A 25,669-nucleotide genomic window follows, 5' to 3' on the forward strand; every position below is an offset into this window, starting at 1 on the left:
TGGTATCTCGGACAGTGTCGGAAACGAAACGTAGGATGAACTTTGTAATTCTAGTCATCGACACCTTTATATTTTGGCTGAAAAGAAACATAATCTGAGTCAAAAAGTCTATTTCTCAATCGAGCTAAATTGATCTGCATTCATGCAAGGTTTGCATCATCACATTGTTGCTAACATGCACACACTGCTGTACATCGTAGGCCTAATTTGTGACATTTGCATCGAAATGTTCTGCAATGCTTTCGCATGCACATGAAATCACCTCAAGGCAAATTTGCAGGATTGGAGCTAGATATATCAGTTGTACAGGCTGTAGATCAGATCAAAACGTTCCCATCCAATGTCTACTGGTGAAGAAAGATCAGGTCTGGCACAGTGAGCAGGATTTTCTTCTATTTTATTTTTTTTTAAGATACTGGAGTATTGTCGTTGGACTGCTTTTCGAGCGTCCAGTATACTTTTGTAGGTAAAATGGCGGAACATATTTTGTGCCAAACGAGCTTGTGTGATGCATCTTTTGAATCGAATATAAGTTTATTCTTATAAAGACGACCGATAACAACCATGTTCTTGGAACCCTTTAGTTTTTTTCTCGTACAAGCAGCATCCTTGATGATTGTGAGTCATTGTGAGTGCTACTGTCAGTATCAGTCTGGCAGAAAAAGCACAACTCCAGTAGCTATACGGAAGAAGGCCTCTTTAAGGTAGCTATATCGGATATATGTTATCTCTCAAGGGAACAAAAGTAACTTCATGTTCGCAAGGTAATGGAAAACCCAGGTCCTCCATGAAAAGGTCCATATCCTAATTCTTGGGCAGAAATTCAAGTGACATTGTGGATATTCAAAAACTGTACTTGATAAACCATAATGAGAGGCAAAATGGCGTCCATTTACGTCTGATATGAAGTGGAATCATCTGTATGTAACATGGTTTCTAATGAGTATTCATTATTCCTTATTTCTTAAATTTACTGGCCCTTAAAGCTATAGAGGCCTGTTTGCTAAGAATGTCATTTCTATGATCTGATATCAGAAGTCAGACTGACAAGGGAGCGTGGCGTCGTCCAGTTAAGAATAAATTGAAATGCATCATACTTGGTGGTTATCACTGGCGGCATGTTATCCAAGTATACTGAAAACAAAAACAAAAAGGAACAGGAAGGTGTAAACCCCTTATTTCGCAGATTGCACTGGCCGATGCAATTTCAGAGTTCGAACTGTCTTGGAAGTTGACTAAGTTACATTCTTATAACAGATGTAGAAGGATATAATATAGGTGGATGTGTGCCACATATCTTTTTTTCCATTTCTTCTCCCTCACTGCTATTCTAACATTGCAATTAAAGTTTATCATGATAAGGCGCGGTCAGAGTGGTAAAAGATCCCAAAAACTTCAAGATCTTAAAGACTGCGATCTGAAACTTTTCGATATTTTGCCAATTTGGCCGCGCATTTTGAGATCTTGGAGATCGCGATCTTAAACTTCTTGATCTTTTGCCAGTGTGTGATCGCGGCTATTCTACAAACTTAACTTTCCAATGGATCCTTCTCCAATCTTATATATCTAACGGACTTGCAACATAATTTTGTTTATTCATTGGGACATCAGTAATGTTTGTTGTGTACATTAAAGGTATTTTTCGTCGACTTGAACCCCCCCCCCAAAAAAAAAAAAAAAAAAAAAACCACTTCATAAGACAAAATAGAATAAAACCACCTATCCATTTCAACCTATAGACGAATGTTTGCTATATAATCATATGTAATCTTTATTATCATATATATACATGATTACCATGCTCTGGCTAACTGGGAAATAGCATTTCCGTGCCAATGCTATAGATTTGCATATTGGAACAATACAATAATGGATGTTGCATATGAATAAAATGGCATTGTTTGATGACATTTCCCCCCCCCCCCCAAAAAAAAAAAAAAAAGTTGAGTCATGATCCGTGTAGAGAGAGTTTTCATCAATTCGTTTTGCGATTATTGATGTAATAAAAATATTTTGCATGATATTAACAATTTTATGGCAATATTGCAGCTATTTTGTATGTATTATGCAAATTAGATTTTAAAGTTCATTCGCTTGAAAAAGACCCGTTTTTGTTTTGTTTTGTTTTGTTTTTGTTTTTTTTTAGCCCTAGCGCAATCATTTTTGGTTAAGAATCGGGTTCCTAACTTGAATTCTTTAAAAAAATCCAAAAGGACCATTTTAAAGGATTTGAAAAATAAAATTTTACCAGGGTATATAGACTATTGAATGAACTGCATGCGCATAAAACTCATTAAGCCTGCATATAATTTGCATACCGATACAATACATGTATTTGCATTTATTTTGATACCACTGAGAAGGGATTCAGATTTCATCTAACTCTCCAAACCTTCAAGTGTATATATCTAATATTCTTAACTTCCCTCTCAAGAGAAAAAAAATATAAAAAATCTTCCAGTGTTAATATATATTTATCTGCATATTTCAGTACTAATTTGCATAATTATGAATGAAATATATTATTTAACACCTGAGGAACGTTTATATCTCAAGTTGCTAATTCCATTCTATTTACATAGATTTCAAATCACGTTTTTCCAGCTCGTTTACCTAAAAAAAATCTCGAAAATGCGTGTCTGGAATTCACAATTTCTGTGGCTGGGCAGCCATTTTGTTTATGCAAATTAGATGGTCAAGATCGGTGAATTTTGCTTGGGAACCGGAGTTTTCCTAACCCTCAAAACCTTAAAGTTTACATCTTTAGTGTTTAACTTGCCTCTCAAGAAAAACATTGTAACAATTACTCTTCCAGTGTTAATATACATTTATCTGCATATGTCAGTACTAATTTGCATAATTATGAATAGAATATACTATTTACCATCTGAGAAACGTTTATCCCTCAAATTGCTACTTCTATTATATGTACAAAATATAAAATCACTTTTTTCCAGCTCTTTTGCAAAGAATTTCTAGAAAATCCGTGTCCGAAACTGAATAACTGACAATTTCTGTGGCTGGGCAGCCATTTTGTTTATGCAAATTAGATGGTCAAGATCGGTGAATTTCGCTTGGAAACCGGAGTTTTCCTGACCCTCAAAACCTTAAAGTCTATATATTTAGTATTTAATTTGCCTCTCAAGAAATAAAAAATGTCAAAATTACTCTTCCAGTGTTAATGTATATATATATATATATATATATATATATATATATATATATATATATATATGTATATATATATATATATATATACATATTTATCTGCATATTTCAGTCCTAATTTGCATAATTATGAATAAAATATACTCTTTGCCACCTGAGAAACGTTTATCCCTTATAAATTGGTAATTCTATTCTCTGTACAAACATTTCAAATCACTTTTTCCAGCTTGTTTGCAAAGAATTGCTAGAAAATGCGTATCTGAAACTGATAATTTCTGTAGCTTGGCAGCCATTTTGTTTATGCAAATTAGATGGTCAAGATCGGTGAATTTCGCTTGGGAACCGGATTTTTCGGATTCAGCATACTCAAATTAGGTAAAAGAGACCGGTTTCCAACTTTTACTCAAAAATGCCTCTAACACCATTTTAGAGAGCCCTTTTTCAGAAATCCCACTAGACTATTGTGGCGAGGAGGTAGTTTCCAGCACGTAGAAGATTTTCAGCGGGCGAACAAGAATGTTTGCAATTTTCATTCATGCCTTGTCATACCGTATGGAGGAACTTCTGCGGCTTGACTTGTGGGGAAACAAATTTACTCCCCGGAGCTCTCCGCAGTTGGTCCGCACCTGACAGTATCTAGCGCGTAGTTGCCCGGAGGTGCTCATGCAAGTCCGATTTAACCGCAGTCAGGTTTTGAGCATGACCAAAACTTTTTCCGGGTGAGTCGCGGGAATGCCCGTAGAGGTCTACACAGAACGCCAGTAGGAGACCCTTAGCAGCAGTACTTCCCAGGCAATTCCCACGCAGGTAATTCGCAGTCCCGTATGCAGCCAAGATAATGAAATTCTGTGAGATTTCAGCCATTCCATTAGAGGAATTCCTTCACTGAGTTGTCAGCCCCCATGCGACTGGTACAAAGGTCACACAGTATACTCGCAAGTATTACGCGTCCAGCAAGTAAGACACATGCGCTGACTCGCACAAATCCTTTTCCGCCCTCAGGAATGTCCGGTATGCTAGAAAATCCCTACACGTAACAAGCCCGAGTAGCTTGCCCGGAAAGGTGTGACAGGGCCTAAACACGGTTGCGGGTAAAAAAATATGCGTGCGCACCTCCGGGCGACTACGGTTGAGATACATGCTAGGTACTGTCATGTGCGGATCATCTACGGGGACCTCCAGGTAGTCAAAATTGTTCTTTGCAAGTCGCACGCAAGGCTGGTGTGACACGGCCTTAAGGATGAAACATATAAGTGCAAATCAGAACTGTGTGTTGTGAAGTCTTTGAAACTGTACCATCCTTGAAAACTGATTATATGACTTTTCTGATTAATTTTGACAAATAGAACTGATGTGGTTTAATCTACAGGTATGTTCTTATAAATGGATATGTCAGATTAATGTCTAGACATGTCCAGGTGATTGATTTTAATATTTATTTCATCAATCTTCGCGCATTTTCTTTTCACACATCCCCATGTCTTTACCAGTATGTGCCACTCATCTGTTATTTTAGTAGGAGTGGAGACATGAATCAATTGTCTTCCTATCTGTGAGACAGATTTAATTCGATACACACTTCAGATATTTCTAAGTAGCTGCATCAGGCATGGGTACAAAGGGAATGAGATTTGTGAATTAATTTCATAAACCTCCATGGTAGCACAAATTACCTTTTTCTGCTCATGCATAAAGTGAAGTTACAAAACTTGCATTTTAGTGAGCTTTGATTGAATATGATTTATTCTATGTCTAATTTGCATATGCATTCTTGGAGAGCATGTCAGACACTATGCACATAAAAGATTTGGTGATTATCGGGTTTTGAACCTTTACAAAAGCCCAGTCATTTTAGGGTGAAATCTTCAAATATTTCAGCATCGTACATTTAGAAACATACCTCTCTACAAATCAATCAATGACTAACATATGAAGCACCCTTCCAATATTGTGAAAGTGGAAATTTAAGTGTGATTTTTTTTTTTCGTGGCTGAGAAAGATGATTATCTTGTGCTTTATAGGAATTACCCTTGTTTCAAGTCACTGTTTATGCAAGGGTTGAAACACTTAAAGGAATCCCAAAAGTGTGATCACAAATATTTGGCAAGGAATAAGAAAATTGTGTGTAGCTTTTACCTTTTAGAATAAAATGATTGCAAAGGGGTGTAAAATCAATATGTGAGAAGCTGTAGACAACCGTCTTTGTGACATGAAATTTCTTATTCGTCCACTTCTTGTGAATGATATGTTCCCTAGAGTGAAAATGTAGTATAAAGGACAAATATTTTCTTCCGGTATTTCCTTTTTAGACAGTGAATACAAAGGAATCAGAAAAGAAAACAATAATTGATAAAATTTTGTGTACTGGTAAAGTTGCTCAACACTTGTTCTCAATGTGATATTGACCTGCCTTTAGGGATCACTATCTAAAAAAAAAAAAGAAAAAAGATAGACTATTCAAAAACCTATTAACTTCCTTATTGAAAAGTTTCACTGATTCATTAGAACTTTTACAATTGTACCACAAAAGTAATTCAGAATATTGGATTTGGTTTTCATTATACTTTACATCTTGTCAAGGCATGGTTTCAGCATGTCAGTGAATACCAGGTTCTTATACTTAAAAAAAAGAAAAGAAAAAGATGTAAATTTCACAAATGTGGGGTACTGAAAATAAGCAAAATATGTGCATGTGCAGTGCAATGATTGTAACTGAGTAAATGTTAACTTCTATTGAAAAAGAAAGAAAAACCTAAACCGAACAAACATGCATTTTCACTGTTATGTGCTGTAGGGAACAAGACATTTGTTCATGGCAGCTGAGCGCCGGATTCCTAAGATACGCATTGAGACTCGGCAGTATGACGCCCTCGTTGGCCACAGAATTATAGTGAGCATAGACTCATGGCCACGTAACTCAAGATATCCACTGGTGAGTTAATTGACAACAGAGGCTTCTGTTGTGAATATGTGATATGATGTGTCGTAAATATGCACTGTCTAATGTTTTTTTTGTTAACCCTTCTATACTTAGAGCTTGATTTTTCAGAGCTTTTTGCAAACCCTCCTTTTTCCAAGGACTTTGAAAGTGTATAATTCTCATAACCTTTTGTAAACCCTTCCATCCTTAGATCCTCTGAAAGTGTTTGCTCCTCAGAGCTCTTTTGATATCTCTTTTATTTTGAGGGTGCTGAAAAGCTTTCAATTCTCTCAGAGCCTTCTTGTACATATTTGACTTTTTTTTTTAACCTGTAGTCCATACATGTATTTTGTAGCCAACTTAGCAGGAGTTATTCTTAGGGTTTAAGGATACAGAGTTTTCCAAAAGTTTGTCCATGTCTATGGGGCCCATTTTTTTTTTTTTTTTGGGGGGGGGGGGGGGGGGGGGGGGGGGGAGGGGGGTACAAGTTAGGAGGATGATCAAGGGTAAAAAATTCATAACTCTACTTAAGAATTTCACCAAACTTGGCAAAAGTTTCAGTTGCCTTCCATAGGCCCTGGGTCAGGCCCAAGAAGACCAAAGGTATGGCGATTACAACTATTTTCTCTCCATTATCCAGAATTTAAATAGCCAAGTCATATTGAATTTAGATGCGCTTACAGCTGAAGAATGTTGCTCATGACAATGGCAGTGATAGCCCACTCAAAGGGATGACAAGTTTGGATGCGACAAAAGGGCTGAAATTTACGTTATCATCTTCAACCTTTTCATATACAGTATCCAACAGAAGTGAGTACACCCCACATGAGTATTTGAAAATTCGAATGTAATTCTTCAAGTTGTTGATTTCAAATAACAAGTCTCACAGAGATTGTAAAAAGGACCTGCCGTGATAGGAATTTAGGCAAAAACTAGTATTCATAACCTTAATTATGAAATATAATGCATATTTCATGAAAATAGTGGCAACAAAAGTGAGTACACCATGTGTAATATTTGCATTGAAATATGATCAAATCTGGAGTTTTATGGTCCCAGCATTTGGCATAATTTTCGTTAGCATGAAAAACATGTTGATATTACATGGTAGTGACCTTGAATTTGTGTTCCATGTATGTAACTGCTTTTCTGAAAAGTTAGTAAGGGAGTCTGTTGCATGTTCGATGATTTCTCCTGACCACACTAGTCACACCAGTAGTAATGCATAGAGGAATACAAGAATTAAAGTGAGTCAAACCCTGACCACTCCAAGAAGTCATCAAACAGGAGTAAAACACAGTCAAAAGAATGCAGAGGGGCATTATAAGACAGTGCCATGTCATATCAACATGATTTTTTTTTGTGTGTGTGCTAAGGAAAATTATGACCAGTGCTGTTGACCATAAAACTCCAGATTTAACCATGTTTCCATGCAAGTACATCTGTATTACACAGGGTGTATTCACTTTTGTTGCCATTATTTTCTCAAGTATGCATAATATTTCAAAAGTAAGGTTATAAATACTAGTTTTCTGTCTCAAGTCATATCATTCAATGCCATTTTTACAATCTCTGTGAGACTTGTGAGATAAAACAAACAATTTAAAGAATTACATTCAATTTTTTTAATGTTCACATGGGGTGTACTCACTTCTGATATATACTGTACATTATCACATTTCAGTCTTTCCAAGATTGACAGGAATTATTCTATTAAAGTGACAGGGGATATAATCTGTTCAAGTGGTTCTTTTGGCACTCACATGGGGGCTCAGGGGCGGGACCCAAATCCCATAATGAGAGCTGGAATGCTGTTGATTTAGATTATCATCTCTATGTTCATTAGAAAGTTAAATTGATTTTTTTTGTTGTTGTTGTAGATACCTTTACATGTGAAGAATGATACGCAATTGTTTGTGAGGCACCTGATTAAATACCTACTTACTACTACTACCTACTAACTTACTTTATGACATACCAAGAAGGGGCACCACAAGGTAGTTTCATAGAGGTTGATTTTATTTTGAAGTTCAGGTGAGCATTAACCGTCATAGGGTGCTTTTTACCAGAAAGAAATGGTTTCTATATGACTTGACTCAAGACAGATCTTTTATTCTGAAGTGTCTATTCTTTAATACAGACAATTGTCATTTTCTTCAGGATAAACACGATTTTGGTCATTTATTGTTGTCTTGCGCGTGTAGTGGAAGCGAGGCATAGGCGTCATTTTTCTGTCGTCATTGTCAGCATTGTCATCAGTTTGGTGTACTCTCTAACTTTCCTTAGCTTTGAGCTATAACCACCAAACTCACACCACAGGTACATAACCTAACCATGCCAGTCAAGTTGGAATATGGGTGAAGTCTGACAAAGTCAAAGGTCGAAAGGTCAATGAACTTACAATGAAAAACACTATGATCACAACTTGCAATATGCAGGCGAGACACTGCTTGTCGTTTGCTATGTTTGTTTTATTTTTTGTCTGGTTTATGTAATTCCTCAATTATCTATATTTGGGAGGGCATTTACAACTGCATGTTTACATCGCTTGATGTTTGCCTTGTATGAAATAAATGAGGCACACCATGCAGGAGAAAAGAGATGTCAATCAAAGTAACATGACCCGAATAGTCCATAAGACACCATTTGCAATGATACACTAATGTTTAACACTCATCTGATTTTTCTGTGTTCTGCACTTACCGGTTTTTGCTGATTTTTGTCTAGAGGCTGCAATTGAAAGTGATTTTCTTTGGACTAAATTCTACTGTGAAGTGCAGGGAAGGGGGATGCATAAGTAAACACTTTTGATCTATTTTGAGTTTCAGAAATCCATTGTGGTTTTGTGTCCATAATTTGTGATACAGGGCCACTTTGTACGGAGTCTGGGTAAGATTGGAGATAAAGACACTGAGAATGAGGTGCTACTGTTAGAGCATGATGTGCCACATCTCCCTTTCTCTGAGGCGGTGCTCAGCTTCCTTCCCAAAATGCCTTGGACCATCACTGAGGAGGTAGGTATGGGCGGCTATGTGTGTATGTACATGAATTATGTATTATGTACACATATTTATCATGTGTGTATATATGAGTTTATGTATAAATGTATGTAGGTGTGTGTGCGTGTGTATGTATGTATGTATGTATTATGATATGCACGTATGTACAATGTATTTCTGAAAGTATGTATGTATGTAAGTTAAAAATCCCATCATTGACATTCAACTGTGATTGATTTCATATCCCATGGCAGATTCCAGTAGAAGAAAATAATAATAGTTTGTTGTTTGCCTTGCTGTTAGGATGAGGCTGCAAGAGTAGATTTGAGGCACATTGACATATGTAGCGTGGATCCACCAGGCTGTACTGATATTGATGATGCTCTTCACTACCGCCCTCTGGAGAATGGAAATGCTGAGGTAATATGGCTGTTTGCAATCTTTATGCAGTATTCATCATAACACAGTAAGACTCATTCATATTAATGAAGAATCTTGTGAAAGTTCATACTTGTAAATCATTTAACTGGTAGCAATTAGCAACAGCTTTTATCTGAGAGTGCTTTGATAATCTCACCAAAATCTCTCTGTTTGTGTCTATGATGCTCAGTTTGATGTTTTGTTGAAATAAGTAATAAGTGATAACACTAAGAAAGAAAAAAAATGTCACACCCAAATCATGTCAGACCAGTAAGAATTAGGAATAATCCATTGTAACAAGTTAAATTACTGGGGCAAAATTTCACCTACATGTTAGTCATTGGTAATGTCGCCAAATAAACAATGGAGATGAAGAGATAAAGGGAGGTAAACTTGCCATTTGGATTAGGATAAGACTATTGAAGAAGATCTCAAGCCCTTCAAAGCAAGTCACACAGCACCAGACTTCTATGTGTACTGAATGAATGTGTGGAAGTACAGACATGATCATTTGCTCAATCACGTGCTTCTCAAGATAACACATGTACATGACCATTTGTGTCATTTTGTGTGTAGGTGTTTCCACAATGATGGAATTCTTCCTATCTTTGATTTGTTGATTCACTATATAATAGGATGGAGACACTATGAATAATGAAGTGCAGGCAAATTAAGTAGTGGCATGATGTTCGTCTTTACATGTACAATGTGTGATGATGGTGCATGTAGGTTCATAATGATTGTTTAATTAGGCCATACCAGTTATCTTTAAATTAATGTTGAAAAATGTAGTCAGAGAATAAGGTGATTGTCATAATAAAGTATTTTAGCTCTGCCAACAACATATATATGAATGCTGCAGATATGGAATAAATTTTGCTTAGGAGTAGGTATGATTTCTTTGTTGATTCAGTGCTGGTAATTAAAGACCAATACTGTATACGCCGAATATTTCGCGAGGTTTTTATTTTGCGAGTCGGATGCTATTTGCAAAATTAAAGACACACGAAAAATATTGACTCAGATCACAATGTGGATGTGACGTATGCATGTACATTTCTCTGTTCAGTACAGGACTCCACGATCGCAAATTTAAAGGGTGTGTACAGTTCTGGTCGAGGTGAGGATTTAGCTTAAAGTTTTGCGAGATATCAGAAACCACTCTAGGAGATGTCATAGAGCATGCAATTCTAAGGGGTATCAAAAGTTTATTTGATGAAAATCAGTTTTGAAATGGCTGAGATATCCAAAAACAAGGTGAAACAAAGAGATCCTAATAAAAGGCGTGGCCTGTCGCCTTTATTATTATCATCACTTTTTTTGATATCTCAGCCATTTGAAAACCAATTTTCATCAAATAAACATTGAATCCTTCGTAGAATTACATGCTCTTTCATATTTCATATGAGGTTTCTCATTATCTCACTTAGGAATGTTCAAAACATGAATCCCCACCTCAACTAGTACTGTACAGTCCCTTTAACCACTCGTGAAATCGTCGAGAATTCCCGATTCGCGAAAATTTAGAATCGCGAAATATATGGCGTATAGAGTATGCTGTTGTCTGTGACAAAAGTGTATTTTCCTACCATTCGCAAACAGCACAGAACCACTGATAGCAGGGAAAATATGACAGTCTTGATCTCAGTGTGACAAGGTTCCCTTGTTTTTGTGTGCTTCATAATTTTTAGATGATTTCAAAGAAGATAAAGGCACAAAATTAAATCATGATATCTGGACCTACTGTTTAAACAGTATGTTCATACCCCCATCACACTAATTTGGAATCAGCACGAATCAAGCAGAACCAGCCGGAATTAAGGATTTTCAAAATTCGTGCCACATTTGGGAGAAAAATTCAAATTCTGGGAATGCTGTTCGAATACTTGGAATGCACTTTGAACCCTTCTCGAATCATTCTTGCACATTCCGAATGAATTAGCTCTTGAATACTGCTCGAATGTACTTGGAACGCTGTAGGGATATTCAGAATGCTGTTAGAATGCGGTCAGAATTTTTAGAAAGCACTTCAAATGCCGCATGAGCGCGGTTCGATTGCTGCCCGAAGTCTGATGGTCAGAAAGCGCCTCGAATGCAGTACAAACTCAATTTGAATGCTGTCAGAATGTTCCCGGAATGGCTACCAAATATACTTTGAATGTTCACGAATTCAAACAGAATGCCGCCCGAAAAATTAGAATACACTTAGAATGTACGTAGAATGCAACACGAATGTCCCATGTGTGTCAAGAATGCAGCCGGAATGGTCTCCGATAGCATATAAACTGGTGATTTTCACCAGTCTCAACCCGATCATCCTTGGACCATGTTGCTTTGCTACAGATTGGTGTCCTCCTGCAAGACCTCCTTGAAAGAGAGTATCTAGACCAATTACCCCCTGGGCAATTACCCCAGACCCTTCCCTTGACCCTGACCCTACTCCTAATCCTGAACCTAATCCCAACCCTAACCCAAACTCTAACTCCAAACCTAACCCTAACTCTAGTCTTTACTCGAACTTTTCACTAACCAGTAATTTGAGCATTTGAGATATTTTGGCAGAATTTGAGATGCAACACCATTCCGATTCTCCCTCAAATGAGGTCAGATTATTTCAAATGCTGTTAGAATGCCGTAGGAATACTTAGAATGCTGTAAGAATATTTAGAATGCAATCGGAGTTCAATTAGAATACCCTTCGAATGCAGATCAATATTTCTCCACTTTGAATGCTCCTCGAATGTTTTAAGCATGGGTAAAACATTTGGGCTGGCCACAAGAATGGGCCTGAATGTTTGGAACGCACTCAGAATGTCGTCAGAATTGTTTGAATGCACTTCGAATATGCAGGAATGCAGGAAGAATTTTCATTTCAACGGCATTCCGGTTCATTCCGCCTCTAGTGTGACGGGGGTATCAGATGCAATCATTTAATGTTGTGCCATAATTGAATGTTATCTAGATGAGTCATAACTAACAACAGATTCAAAGAAGACAACATTTGCCAGGAAGGCACACAGTACAGTAAATTAAGTAAGCATCAATACTCTGTTCATGACTGTGATACTATCCATCTGTGTGTATGTCTTGCAGGTTGGTGTTCATATTGCTGATGTCAGTCATTTCATCAAGCCAGGTAACGCTCTGGATGCTGAAGCTAGACTGAGAGGAACCACTGTCTACCTCGTGGACAGGGTAAACCATTCCTTTCTTGTCTTGACCAAAGATTTGATGATCAAGTACTTCAGGGATTTAGCATCTGAGTGCAGACAAATTGAGGCAGTCAATATAAAACCTACCTCATTTTTAAGTTCTTTATTATTATTATTTTTTTAGTATCAAGGAACAACATTTATTATGAATTTATACATTTCGTATTTCAATATATACCGTATGTCCCCCCCCCCCAAAAAAAAAAAAAAAAAAAAAAAAAAAAAATTACAACGGGACCGTCCTAAAAGTAGTGCATCAATCCAAATACAATTTCAGGGTATGAAAATAGAACTTATTACCCACACCCTACAGAAAACCCTATCCGATTTGCTTAGGTGGTCGAAGAGAAATGAGGGTCTTTGTAGAGCATGTCAGGAATCCCTTCCCTCCAAGTTTTGTCCAATGTGTTCATAGTTCCAAGAGCATCCAAATGCTGAACTTGGAGGAAATAGGCCCATGACATGCTCTACTACAATCCTCATTTCTCTTTGACCACTTTACCAAGTTAAATGGGGTTTTCTGCAAAGTGTTGGTAAGAAGTTAGAGTCTCATTCCCTGAAATAGCATTAGATTCTTCAATCATTTCATATAATCAATTATATAATATATTATATACTGTGTATATATATATATATATATATATATATATATATATATATATGTATATATATATATATATACATTACATTATATATACATATATGTATATATATATTTTTTTTTTTTTGGGGGGGGGGGAAACATACTGTACATTTTGACACTAGTCATATATAACGTATCAAGATATATAGCAAAGCAAGTTTGTATTGTTGACAACAGAGCTCAGAGATGATAGATTGGGAAGGTCAAAGTTAGTAGAAGCAGTTTTTAAATCATATACATGATCCTTCCTTTGTGAAAGATTTAGGGGGCAACAAGTATCTCTCTATTGAATGAAATAACAGTTCAGTTACATCTGGACTTTCCTTTTTGAAGTTAAAGCAGTTGCTTTATGATTTTGTATGACAGGATAATCATGTTTGGGATTCACGTTCTATGGAACTCTTGGTATCTTTGAATAAAAGAGTCCACAAATAACAGTAGAAGTTGTTTTTTTAGTTCACCTGAGCCAAAGGCCCAAGTGAGCTATTGAGACCATTTATTGTCTGGCGTATGTCTTGTGCCATACAACTGTAAGTTGTGTGTCAAAGGTTTTGTGCAAACTTTTTACATTTTTAGCTTCTTCTTGAAGTCCCCAAGATAGATTTTCACCAAACTTTACAGGTAGCATACATGTACCTAGGGGGATAGAATATTAATTTGTTCAAATACACATCACATGGCTCCCAATGGGCCCCAAAGCCCCCAAATTAAGGAATCTTTTTAAATCATTTTCTCTAGAACCAGAAGTGATAAAACCCAAGTTGAATGCTGTTAGTAAGCTCATTGATGTCTGTAATTTCAAGTTTGTTCATGGCCAATCTGAGGGTTGTGACCGACCCTGAGGGGAGGCAAATTGTGGCCCAATTTTCATGTTCTCAGCTTCATGAGAGATTGCCACCATAGCTGGTAACATTCCTATGATAATGGGAGATCAAATGGGAGATCAAATGTTCAAATGGGCACTGTGCCCACCCCCCCCCCCCCCCCATACCCTCTGTTACTCAAAAGAAAAAAAAAAAGCTTATAGCACTGTAAGCTATCCATGATATGTAAATGTATAAGCTCTTATTGTATTTACAATCTGTGATCTTGATGCAGTATTTCCACATCACTTCTTAGCTTACATAAGCCAAAGGCTCAAGTGACCTTTGCAATCGTTTATTTTCTGGCGTCCGCTTTGTATCTTCCACTGCGCATAGATTTTTATATTCTCACGTGCTCAACTCAGTCAACTTCTTGTTTACAGTATACTTTGCACATTATTTCTGCCATCGAACAAATGCAAAAGGGGTATTTGGGTTTTTGTGGAAATAATTGTGTGAAATTAGAACAAGGACCTTGAAAAAAACAATGTAATTCATAGTTCTAAAGGAGTATCTTGTATTTGCTCTGTGTAGTGGTTGAAACATTGCAATAGTGGGTAGGAGTCATGTTTTAGTTTGAGTCCTGCATACATTTTTGGACAAGATGTTTTATCCACAGTTCTCTTTCTTGAGCCAGATAGATAAATGAGTGTTCAGTGATGCTAAGGTAATGATTAACAACTGTTTCCTATCAAAGAACAGTGCTAACATTGAACAGACAACCCCAAGGATAAGATAAAACCATGCCGTCATCGTCGTCATCATCATCATAATCATCATCATCATCATCAATTGTAGTATCTTCAGTTGTAACCATCATCACATGTTTTTATCATAATGTGATTATCATAGAGAATTGACATGGTGCCGGACCTGCTCAGCTCCAACCTCTGTTCTCTACGAGGGGGCGAGGAGAGGTTCGCTTTCTCTACGATCTGGGAAATGACACCAGGGGCAGAGATTGTCAATGTCAGGTTCCACAAGAGCATCATCAGATCGAGGGTGGGGCTGTTTTTTCATTCTTTCTTTCTCGCTCTCTGTCGTTTTTTTTTATAATTCTTATGTTGTTTTTCTCGCTGTTGCTCCCTTTTAATTTTTTTTCTTTCTGCTCTCTACATCTACTTAATCTTTGTAAATCCCCCCTTTCCCCCACCCCTTGTTTGCTCATCGCCTATATTATATTACTCTACTAGGAGTGACTTTACTAATAAAATACTCAAAGTACTGGTAGTAGTAGTAGTAGCACACATGTAGCAGTAGTAGTAGTAGTAGTAGTAGTAGTAGTAGTAGTAGTAGTAGTAGTAGTAGTAGTAGTAGCAGCAGTAGTAGTAGTAGTAGTAGTAGTAGTAGTAGTAGTAGTAGTAGTAGCAGTAGTAGTAGTAGTAGTAGTAGTAGTAGTAGTAGTAGATTCAGCAATGATATATGTTGTAAGTTTCAATTGAGAGCAGCTGCTCCCTTGAAATTAATAGTAGATCAGGGCCCCGTTTTATCAAAAGATATAATCAATTATAAATTCCCTTACCACACAGGTTGTCATAGACTTACGATAGAAATCAACTAAATAATCAATTATAAGTCTTCATAAAACAGGGCCCAGACCATTCCTTCACAGAGAATTTGAAAGTCCCTTATGTATGCATTGCTGATGAAACTGTTACAAGGTCTTGGACTTACCTCTCATCATACCAGGCTGCCTTCACCTATGAGGAAGCACAGTTAAAGATTGATGACAGGTCTCAGAATGATGCCCTGGCTATCGGCCTTAGGGGCCTCAACAGGATGGCCAAGATTCTCAAACAGCGCCGGATAGATAATGGGTGAGGGCATTGACTTAGTGACACTGCTGATTTCTTGAGATATTGGGTGGTCTGCAATGTAGTGATTTGTCCTCTCACAAATATGTATGAATGCTGCTAGCCCCATCAATTTTAATTCTGCTGAAAAGTAGAAGAATGAAAATAATAAAGGAAATTGATCACCTCTCGATATTTTTTATGTTAAATGTGATCACATGGTATGGCTTTATAGTTAGAAAATACCTAATTAGCTCACTTGGATATTGTGCAATTCTCCCTATCACATATAGCCGATATCAAGTGATATCACCTCGCCATTCCGATATCTGATCGATTGCTCTTGGGACATACACTTCCAGTTTTGCGGTTTACCCACGTCATGTCTTTCATCTGTGGATATTTTCCATAATTTCGATGTTTTGCATCATCGGCCCAGCATTGGGCCGCTTCGCAGAAGAATCCCATTCATCATATGTAAAGTTACAGATTAGAGTTATTCATTAGAAAATAACTCTATTATTTGACAGATTATAACACAGAATTTGATACGATATGTGAATACTAGTACTTCGGCGTTCAATGTGCATAAAAGTGTACATTTACACATCGCGTGTTCATAACCAGTGGTTTATATCCCAAGAATTAAAGATCAAAAAAATTGGAGTGCCACACGCGTTCAGATTCGGAGAGCTATATGCGATAGGGAGAATTTAGAGAAACATGATAACCAGAATCAGTTTGTGTGTTTTGATTAAGAGTAGATATTGATTGTGAAATAGGAGCAAGTAGACATTTGAAAATTGTAGAGTGTAATTGTGGTGGTAGGTGATGTTGTGTAGATTTAAATTTTAGAAGATTATTAATTCATCACGGAATGCAAGTATTGTCCTCCAACATAATGAGACAGTGAAATGAGCTATAACTTTCATGTGCTTTGCAGGTCTACGAACACCACATGACTTCACTTTGGAGTGCTATGGAGTTTAGCACAATTTCAATACAATAGTGACCAACAAACTCACAAAAATTCTGCAACGCTTCTGTGAAAGTGTTTCTTAAAAGGACAGTGATACAACTTTTATGAAGTCACTTTTATAGTCATGCTTGCTGTATGAAGGTAATAATTTGTGAAAATATTTTCTGTTTTATGTTTCCCTAGTGCCTTAACTTTGGCATCCTCTGAAATTCGGTTCAGCATGGACAGTGAGACACATGATCCTATTGAGGTTGAACGCAAGGTCATGCGGTGAGCAACCCCAACCATTATCCTTCTATCATTGCAATCTAGAGTAATTAAAAATCATGATTCTTCTCACGTGGATGCAAACAAATTTCTCTATCTTTCCTGAAAACAGGTTTTGTTTGTTTGTTGTTGTTTTTTTTTTTTCTCTCTCTCTCACCTTTGCCAAGGGCTCAAGGGATCTACTACAAATGCCTTCTGTCTGTTGTTCATTTTATGGTGTTAAGTGTCATTCATAAACTTTTTAAAGAATTGTCTTTTTTTAAGCCAGTGGTTCAATTTTAACAACCTTGGTATGGCTCCTTGGTAGTGGTAGGTAATACAAGGTGTTCTAAATGTTCAGGTGACTCCCAGGAGGAGACCAAGAGTGCAGAGGGCTGTTTTATGAAGAGTTATTGATTATATGGTGGATTTCTATGGTAAGTCTATGGCAGCCTGTGTGGTAAGGAAATTTATAATCGATAATATCTTTTGATAAAATGGGGCCCAAGACCAAGAAGACTAACAAAGACCCTAAAAGCATGTACATTGTACAGATCTTCTGATCTGGGTGAAGAATAACCAAGATGTATTGCATACATAATAAAAAAAAAGAAGAAGATATGCTGTATACATTGTATGACAGAGTCAGTGTTGGCCCAATTGGGCATCTAAGGGGTTGGGATGTGATGGAAAGGGTTACAATTGACATTTTCATTCTCTCCCTTAAATTACATGACTAGATTTCCACCAAACTTAGGTAGAGGGGATTCACAAATATTATGGTTTTACCTTATGCAACCCTTACCACACCTGCAACCCATAGGGATTCCAGGTCCTACAGATACTATGTTTAGATGCTGTTTGGTGTGGCCTATGTCCATGACAAGTTTGTATTTAAAACAGAAATTATATCATTATAAGTATTCACTTATGTTTCTGTATCCATTGACTGATTGTCTGAAGTGTTGTGACAGTGACAGTGACATTATAGTTCTAATGTTCACTCCAAGTATGAAGTGTAGTTCATTTGTTGTGACAATTCTAAACATGTCATATTCCTCTCTTCAGTCATAAAGCCTGTAGTATCTCTTTTATATGTTGTTACTGCAGTGTGTCAGTGCTTGCCTAACCTTTCTTACCTATTACAATTGTACCTCAGAGAGACAAATTCCATGGTGGAGGAGTTCATGCTGTTGGCCAACATCTCAGTGGCAGAGCGCATTCGACAGGAGTTTCCACAGAGTGCCTGTCTCCGGCGACATCCTGTCCCACCTCCCTCAAATTTTGAGCCTCTCATAAAGGTTGCCCTTACTAGGGTGAGTTGTAAGCTTTTCTAACACACATTTGTTGAAACTCTCCCAAGATACATGCAACTTTGCATCGCAATGCTAGCGTGTTGCCCAGAAGACTTGCATTTGATTTCACATGCTGTTCAAAATTTCCAAGAAATTCAAAGCATTATAAGGTGTGAGCTGAAAGAAATAGCGAATTAATCTGAAAGTTAGAATTATTTTAAATCAACAAAAGAAATGTTACAATAGTGAAGTCAGGCAAGCAAATGATAACATATTCCCATTTGCTCATAGATAGCATTCCATGAACATATAGATGTAGGTGGATGGCATACTCTTCATAGAGGTACATACATCTATACCTGAGCGATGCACACAGCGCTTGGAGTGATAACCCCTCTCAACTTATTATTTACTTTATTATTACTTTTATTCATTGTCACAACTGGTAAAGTTGTTTCTCGCTGCAGTATGGTATTAGAAGATCAAACTGATTGAATGAAAATGTCTTTATTCACGCATTTCTAAAGTTGATCTAATATATACAACAAGCTGCAGTAAATGCAATAATAAAAAGAGATCACAAGATCACGAAACAAAATACTTAGTATGCCACAAAAATCATCACATTATGATTTGATCCCACAATCCCACTGATGGATATACATGTTGCATAGTAGTATGTGTTTTAGAGACTGAAGTCAGTGTCAAAGCAAGTTGATTTACAAAACAGTGCATTGCAATTTCTGTCATCTACAGTGATATACAGAAGATGCGCTTGTTGTTTGAAGTGATTTATTTTAGCTTTTTGTCAGATTTTCCCTCATCCACAATGATTTATTTGTCATAGTGAGCAAAATTTAAGGGCAAGTCTTTTATAGCAACATTACGTCTGTTGTTTCTGTGTGTCTTGACAGGGCTTTGAGCTCCAGGTGGATAGTGGGAAGGCACTCGCTGACTCTCTGGACAAGGCTGAGCTCCCAGACATACCGTTCTTCAACCAGCTTCTGAGAATGATGACCACACGCTGCATGACCCAGGCCCTGTACTTCAGCAGCGGCATGCTGCCGGAGAAGGAATACCTCCATTATGGCTTGGCTTCTCCCATTTACACCCACTTTACCTCACCCATTAGGAGGTTAGTTCCAGCAACACCAGCTATAATTTTGTTCTGCGACTCAAATATATCATGTTTCACCAATTCCATACCTCACTCACTATGATGTCCACTTTGAGATATACCATTTGACATATAAATACTCAAGGCTTCTTCATTTTACCCTGACTTTTTACCTTACCAGTTGGGTGGTTAGTTCCAGGCTACGCTGTCCTATTTAGTATCTAACTTGAGCATACATTTTTCAAGTTGATAGTGTAGATGGAAATGATTATTTCTGTTAAATTAAAGGAGTACCTTCCTGCTTTCGTTAGATAAGAAGGAAAAAATATAAACCACATCGCCTGCAGAATGATGAATTATCAGTTTCTTCCTTGCAAAATAATGTTGCTTCCTGTGTGTATGGCTGAATAGTTGAGTTTACCAGTAGCCTGAATGTTCCAAGCATGTATCAATTGTCTTCTTTGTGTATTTTGATAAGGCATTTTTCTGGAATGTTCATGATAATAGTTTGAATGAATTTAGCCTCAGACTGAAGTGGACAAGTAACTGTGTATGCCATATATTTCACAGTGTTTCCATTTAAGTAGTTTTTTTAGCCAACTGTTAATCACAAGATTAACAAATCACAAAAATAATGGGTCCTGTAGAAGAAGTGCAATGTGTGTCATCTCTCTCCAAGCTAGGAAATTGTAAACTTTTGTTGTTGTTGTTGTTGTTTGAGAAGGATTAACACCTGTTTTTTATTCAGTCTCTGTGGTTCTCTATCAGGAATGCAGCCACTTGTGAAATTGTCATGCAAGTCCCAATTAATGAATATTGATATATACAGTATCGTCTTTTTCTGACAACATTGAATTACATAATAAATTACTTTGATTAATGGATTGAATGATCAGTTGACTGACTGACTGTGAGGAGTAATTTTTGTTTTTTAAATTTAATCCATTTGGTACGCACATCTATTTTGTAATGGCTGTACATAAGTCTATACATCGGTTCAAACATTTGATAAGCATAACTCCTATGATGTGGACACTGCATATGTATTGTATTGAATCCATTTGACATACCTGCATATCCTTCATATTGCCCAGATACTCTGATGTCATTGTTCATCGCATGCTGGCTGTCGCCATCTCAGCTGATACATGTTTCCCTGAACTCTTGAACAAAACTGGCATTCAGGTAAAGATGATAGCATTTATGTACACTCCAAATGATCACAACATTCATGCTGTCATTTATATTAAAGTATCTGCATGAAGAAATATCACAAAATTGACAAATTGTACATGTACAGAAAACCAATCAGAGCACAAATCACTTGCTCTATAAGGTCTTGTAATGTCAAGGAAATACAATACAAAGCCTTTTTTCCAAGACTGTTCTCACACACTTGCATACTTGGCTTGAAAACAAGAATAACTGAGTATAATGATGTCATGATTGGGGCCAGGAGCAATATTGAAACTCAAGTCTAGCTCAAGATTTAGGGTACAATATATGTAACTGTATTAATAATCCAGACTTCCCATGACTTGGACTTAGGCCAGCTGATGATGAAGGCGAATAACTATCTCTCAAAATCAGTTAATTCCATTTCATCATTGCATATTAAGCAGATTGTATGATATAAGATTGAATCTTCAAATAGATTTGTCCACATATCCTTCTATTTAGTGTAATTTGCTGAGATGTATGCCTAAATGGGTATGGCCTGGATCTGGTTAGTATAGTATGATGAGTATTGTTGACAATGTTCGGTTTTTAGACCTTGACAGTGAATCGCTAGCATCCGTTTGCATTTTTGTGGTGTTGGGCAGTTCCATGTATGGTGCTTATATGTAATTGATGTTCATGGGACATGATCTCACATTCCTTGGTTTATGTTGTATGCCCCTTGAAATTTGCAAAAATAGCCCTACTCATTACAAAATGACATAATGTCTCCCCAAGCTTACTGCAGCTTACCACTAGTGTGCATAGCAGATCAATCACCAGTTCAGTGGTGCGGCAGTGGTGTGGGTCAGCCTCGGCTAACTCGGCTCAGGCAGTGCATTCAGTGCAGGCCCTTGCAGAGTTAGTACTGGCGTGCACTCAGCTCAGCCAGAGCCCAGACCAGTAATACAATACCAGTTGTATAACAACCATCATCATCATCATCATCATTATCACTACCACTAGTCACTACCACTGTCACTAGTGGTGGTCCTCTTTCATCAACTTCAATGTCTCAATTCGTATTCAAACTTGCTCCTCAAGATTAAGCTTTGTGATGAGATACTTGGCATACTAGAGACATTTGCACATACACAATGAATACCTACAGCTGATCAGAGGACTTGGGAACGCTCTCATAGGCCCATTGTTACATGACATCATGAATGGCACCAACACATAGTTAGCTGATCCAGGGCAAAAAAGAAAAAAAAAAGCAAACAAACTGGTGGCGAATTCATCACTTCTTAGCAGATTAGTCAATTCTGTTACAACCTTTAAAAAATAAGGAATTATTAGGAATAGAAGAAGATGTTCATCATCGTGATAAGTGGTAAAGGAAATAAGGTCAATCAGCTGTTTCACGAAGCAAGGTAAAACAAAAATGGATTACGACGTTTTGACCGTAAGATCTGCTAGCCTTCATATGGAAAAGTAGACTGAGTGCCGCAGTGAATGTGTATTATACATGTAGTACTTGTAAAGGAACATTGTACTCAGAGCTACGCATTGTTTTGCTTCGCTGGAGTGGAGGCCGTGCTGTGTTTGGATGATGTGGTAGCAGCTTGCCAATCAGTGGCGTTCCCCCTGGATGGGTTCGCTTGCTATTCTTCGTCACTGGTTCGAGGCCTTGGCAGTAATGGCGGTTGGGCAAAATGTGGACGTAGGAGGAAGAGCATGTAAATAATCAGTGGGGATAATCAAAGTGGCATGGCAATAGCCACTGTATTCAGTCTGTATGAAGGCTTAGCGGGCTGCCTCACTGTCCCTATTAGCTGGGGGGGGGGGGGGGGGAGGTGGAGTATGGCAATAGATGACATGCAGCCATTCATCTAGAATGTCAATGCCATTTCTCTGTTAATGCTGTTGTGTGTTAATATTAACATTTTCCATTTTCTACTTTTGTTTTAGCTTGTTTTAAAGACTACTGATTGAAAATATTTCCTTTAATTATTATAAAGGTTGTAATATTCCCTTTGCAATAATGATACATTATTAAGGTCACAAGTATATTCAAATCTTTGCACAAGTAATTTGACGGATTTAAAGCCCCAGTCACATATAAACTCGGATGCTCAAGGATCTACACGGCAATCCCCGGATCATGCGTGCGATGATCCGAGGAGATCCGGGATAGATTTGCCCCGAATGGAGCGTCGACGAGCATTTATGACTGTACACACGGCATCAGCACGGCAGCTACACGGATGAGGCCGGACTAACACGGCATCTACACGGCATCTACACGGCGCTAACACGGACCATGCCGGACAAAGCCGGCATCTACACGGTCGATGCAGGCAGAGCATGGCGTCTACACGGACCAACAGGGCAGCAACACGGCATCAACACGGACCAACACGGCAGCAACACGGACTAACACGGCAGCTACACATGTGTCACACCTGCAGAAGAAAAAGCGAGCAAATTTTGAATTCAGCATCACAGATTTCATTCATTTTTTACCAATTCAGAAAATTGAATCCCGTAGGAATACATATAACAATCAATGAGTGATTTTTGAAAGCTCATATTTTTTTTTCTAGAAACATTCCAAACGCAGAGTCCTTTTTTTTTCTAAGTCATGTTAAAACCACATGTCAGATACGTTACCAGAGGTAGAAAATTGTTGATTGTCTGCTTATTTCTTGATTTAGAATGGCAATGCTGATGTGAAACTACAAGCTTAAACGTAAACAAATATCATGGAAGCATTTTTGAGTCAGCCTTCATCTAATCTGTAATAAAAATGATCGTGATTTATAAAGTGAAGGCTAACTAGAAATCAAGAACATTAGAATAATCTATATCGGCTTAAATTACGTTAGCCTAATTTTACTTTTACGTGCATTTGAATTATATCAATAATCTCATTGTTTTTGTATAAAACATTATGAATAAGCTTTACACTTCTTAAATAGAAAATGCCAGGTAACATCTCTGCCAGATTAAATACATATTGGATCAGAAGAAGACCAGTGCGGTAACGTATCTGACGCATTAGAAGTTCCGTTAGCGTGTACGTTTCAGACCCAACGCCAATCATGCCAATAAATTCATTTTAACTCGTAAGAACATCACAGTGTGACTATTTCAATTAAAAATGTCCACTTCCAATCGATGAGAATGATCTCGTCATTGATAGAAGATTAGATAACTCTTCATGGTTCGTAAAACTTTGAGATATACATGAAATATGAGAACCAAACAAACATAAATCCACAATATTTTTTATATAGTTCAGAAATTTTGTAATTTACACGAAAAATGGTAAGAATTAAATTGGAAAAGTTTTATATGCAAAAAATGCACATGAATTCAAATTTCCTTTGTTCCTGTCTCTAATAAATCAGACCTCAAAAATCGATAAATGATGGTAACGTATCTGACAAAGCATGATGTTGAAATGAAGAGTTTGTTCGCAAAAACCGATAAGTCCATTTTTGAAGATTTTGAAGTACGGTCTCTGTCATAAAGTACAAAATAATAGGGCCTACCTTTTAAATGATATATTGGTCACTACACATAAAGGTACATTTTTGAAGTTATGGTCACAAGAAGCAAAAATTTTCTTATTATTATCTTTATTTTTCTTGACCTTTAATCGCAAATATCTCCATTTGGCAAATATGGACTTATCGGTTTTTGTGAACAAACTCTTCAAATGTTCCCCAATTTAAAGGGAAGTCGAGTGGGTCCGTGTGATTTTGATGTGAAAAAAAAAAGGTGATGGACTGCCAAGGATACTCCCGGCACCTACACGGTCGTTCCAGGCATCAACATGGACCTTCCCGGCATTTACACGGCAGCCACACGGACCGCCCCGGATTGCTCTGCCAACACGGCAATCCCCGGATGACGCCGGATGTTTTTGACATCCAAAAGTTGTTGTGTTGGCATCCCGGATGTCCCTGGATGTCCCCGGCGTCAACACGGATGTCCCCGGATCTCTCCCCGGATCACCCCGGATCAGATCCGGGGTGGTCCGGGGTGGTCCGGGATGTCTATGTGACTGGGGCATTAAGTATTACTGTTGTTACATGTCAAACACCATCAAGTCACAGTGTAGACCTTCAATGAAGCAGGTAAAGAAGAGAGACTATTTTGTCCACATTGTCTGTCTTTCATTAAAAGTCGATGCATTGTGTTAAGATGTGAGTCAGGTATTGTGTGTGCATTTATCCAATTATTATATCAGAGTTTGGATATCTTTATCTTTTTCTATTCAGTATTACAGTCGTTCCTTGTAATGCTTGGGTACTGTTGACCAAATGTAGTCAAATATTTGGTCATGCTACATGTTTGTTATAATGGCTAATAGCTGTATGATAAGAATGCTTATTAATTCTAGGTTGGAAATATGTGTAAGTGAACAAAGAGACAAGAAAATAACAAATGATAGATAAATGCAGCACTTGTAATGCACCATCAATCTAATGATATATTTTGAGGTGCAGAGGGACATGAAATAAAGTGAATTACATACAGTTGTGCATATCAAAGTGAAAAAGACAAGGAAGAGATAAAAATATATTAAAACAAACCCAACAAATATTCAACCAAAACAAGATGTGAACATACATGACTTCAGATGCTCTTTGAATGTTTCTGTGGATTCTGCTGATCTGATCATCAATGGAAGAGCATTTCAGAGAAATGAACTGCAAAAATAAAACCCTTTTCTCTGAGAGTTGAGATTTTTCTTTTGAGTTGTTTTGTATTGCAAGAGCAGAGATATCTGCCAGGCACATATTCTGAGACAAATGTTTTGCAAATATTTTGGAGCAGAAGAATGT

General features: G+C 37.4%; 1 protein-coding gene across 1 annotated transcript in view; it reads left to right on the forward strand.

The window, feature by feature from the left end:
• Positions 1 to 25,669, forward strand: part of LOC139744316 (exosome complex exonuclease RRP44-like) — a 218,268-nt gene that overhangs the window by 20,073 nt on the left and 172,526 nt on the right. Inside the window, exons 9-18 of the mRNA XM_071654761.1 lie at positions 5,963 to 6,100; positions 8,956 to 9,102; positions 9,391 to 9,507; positions 12,601 to 12,702; positions 15,078 to 15,227; positions 15,915 to 16,042; positions 17,181 to 17,267; positions 18,403 to 18,559; positions 19,453 to 19,673; positions 20,750 to 20,840. Coding sequence (XP_071510862.1) covers positions 5,963 to 6,100; positions 8,956 to 9,102; positions 9,391 to 9,507; positions 12,601 to 12,702; positions 15,078 to 15,227; positions 15,915 to 16,042; positions 17,181 to 17,267; positions 18,403 to 18,559; positions 19,453 to 19,673; positions 20,750 to 20,840 — 1,338 coding nt within the window. The remainder of the gene's footprint in view (positions 1 to 5,962; positions 6,101 to 8,955; positions 9,103 to 9,390; positions 9,508 to 12,600; positions 12,703 to 15,077; positions 15,228 to 15,914; positions 16,043 to 17,180; positions 17,268 to 18,402; positions 18,560 to 19,452; positions 19,674 to 20,749; positions 20,841 to 25,669) is intronic.

The sequence above is a fragment of the Diadema antillarum genome, unplaced genomic scaffold (genome assembly GCF_040938485.1).
Source record: "Diadema antillarum isolate AM-2024a unplaced genomic scaffold, OU_Dant_1.0 seq00001158_RagTag, whole genome shotgun sequence".
Taxonomy (NCBI): Eukaryota; Metazoa; Echinodermata; class Echinoidea; order Diadematoida; family Diadematidae; genus Diadema; species Diadema antillarum.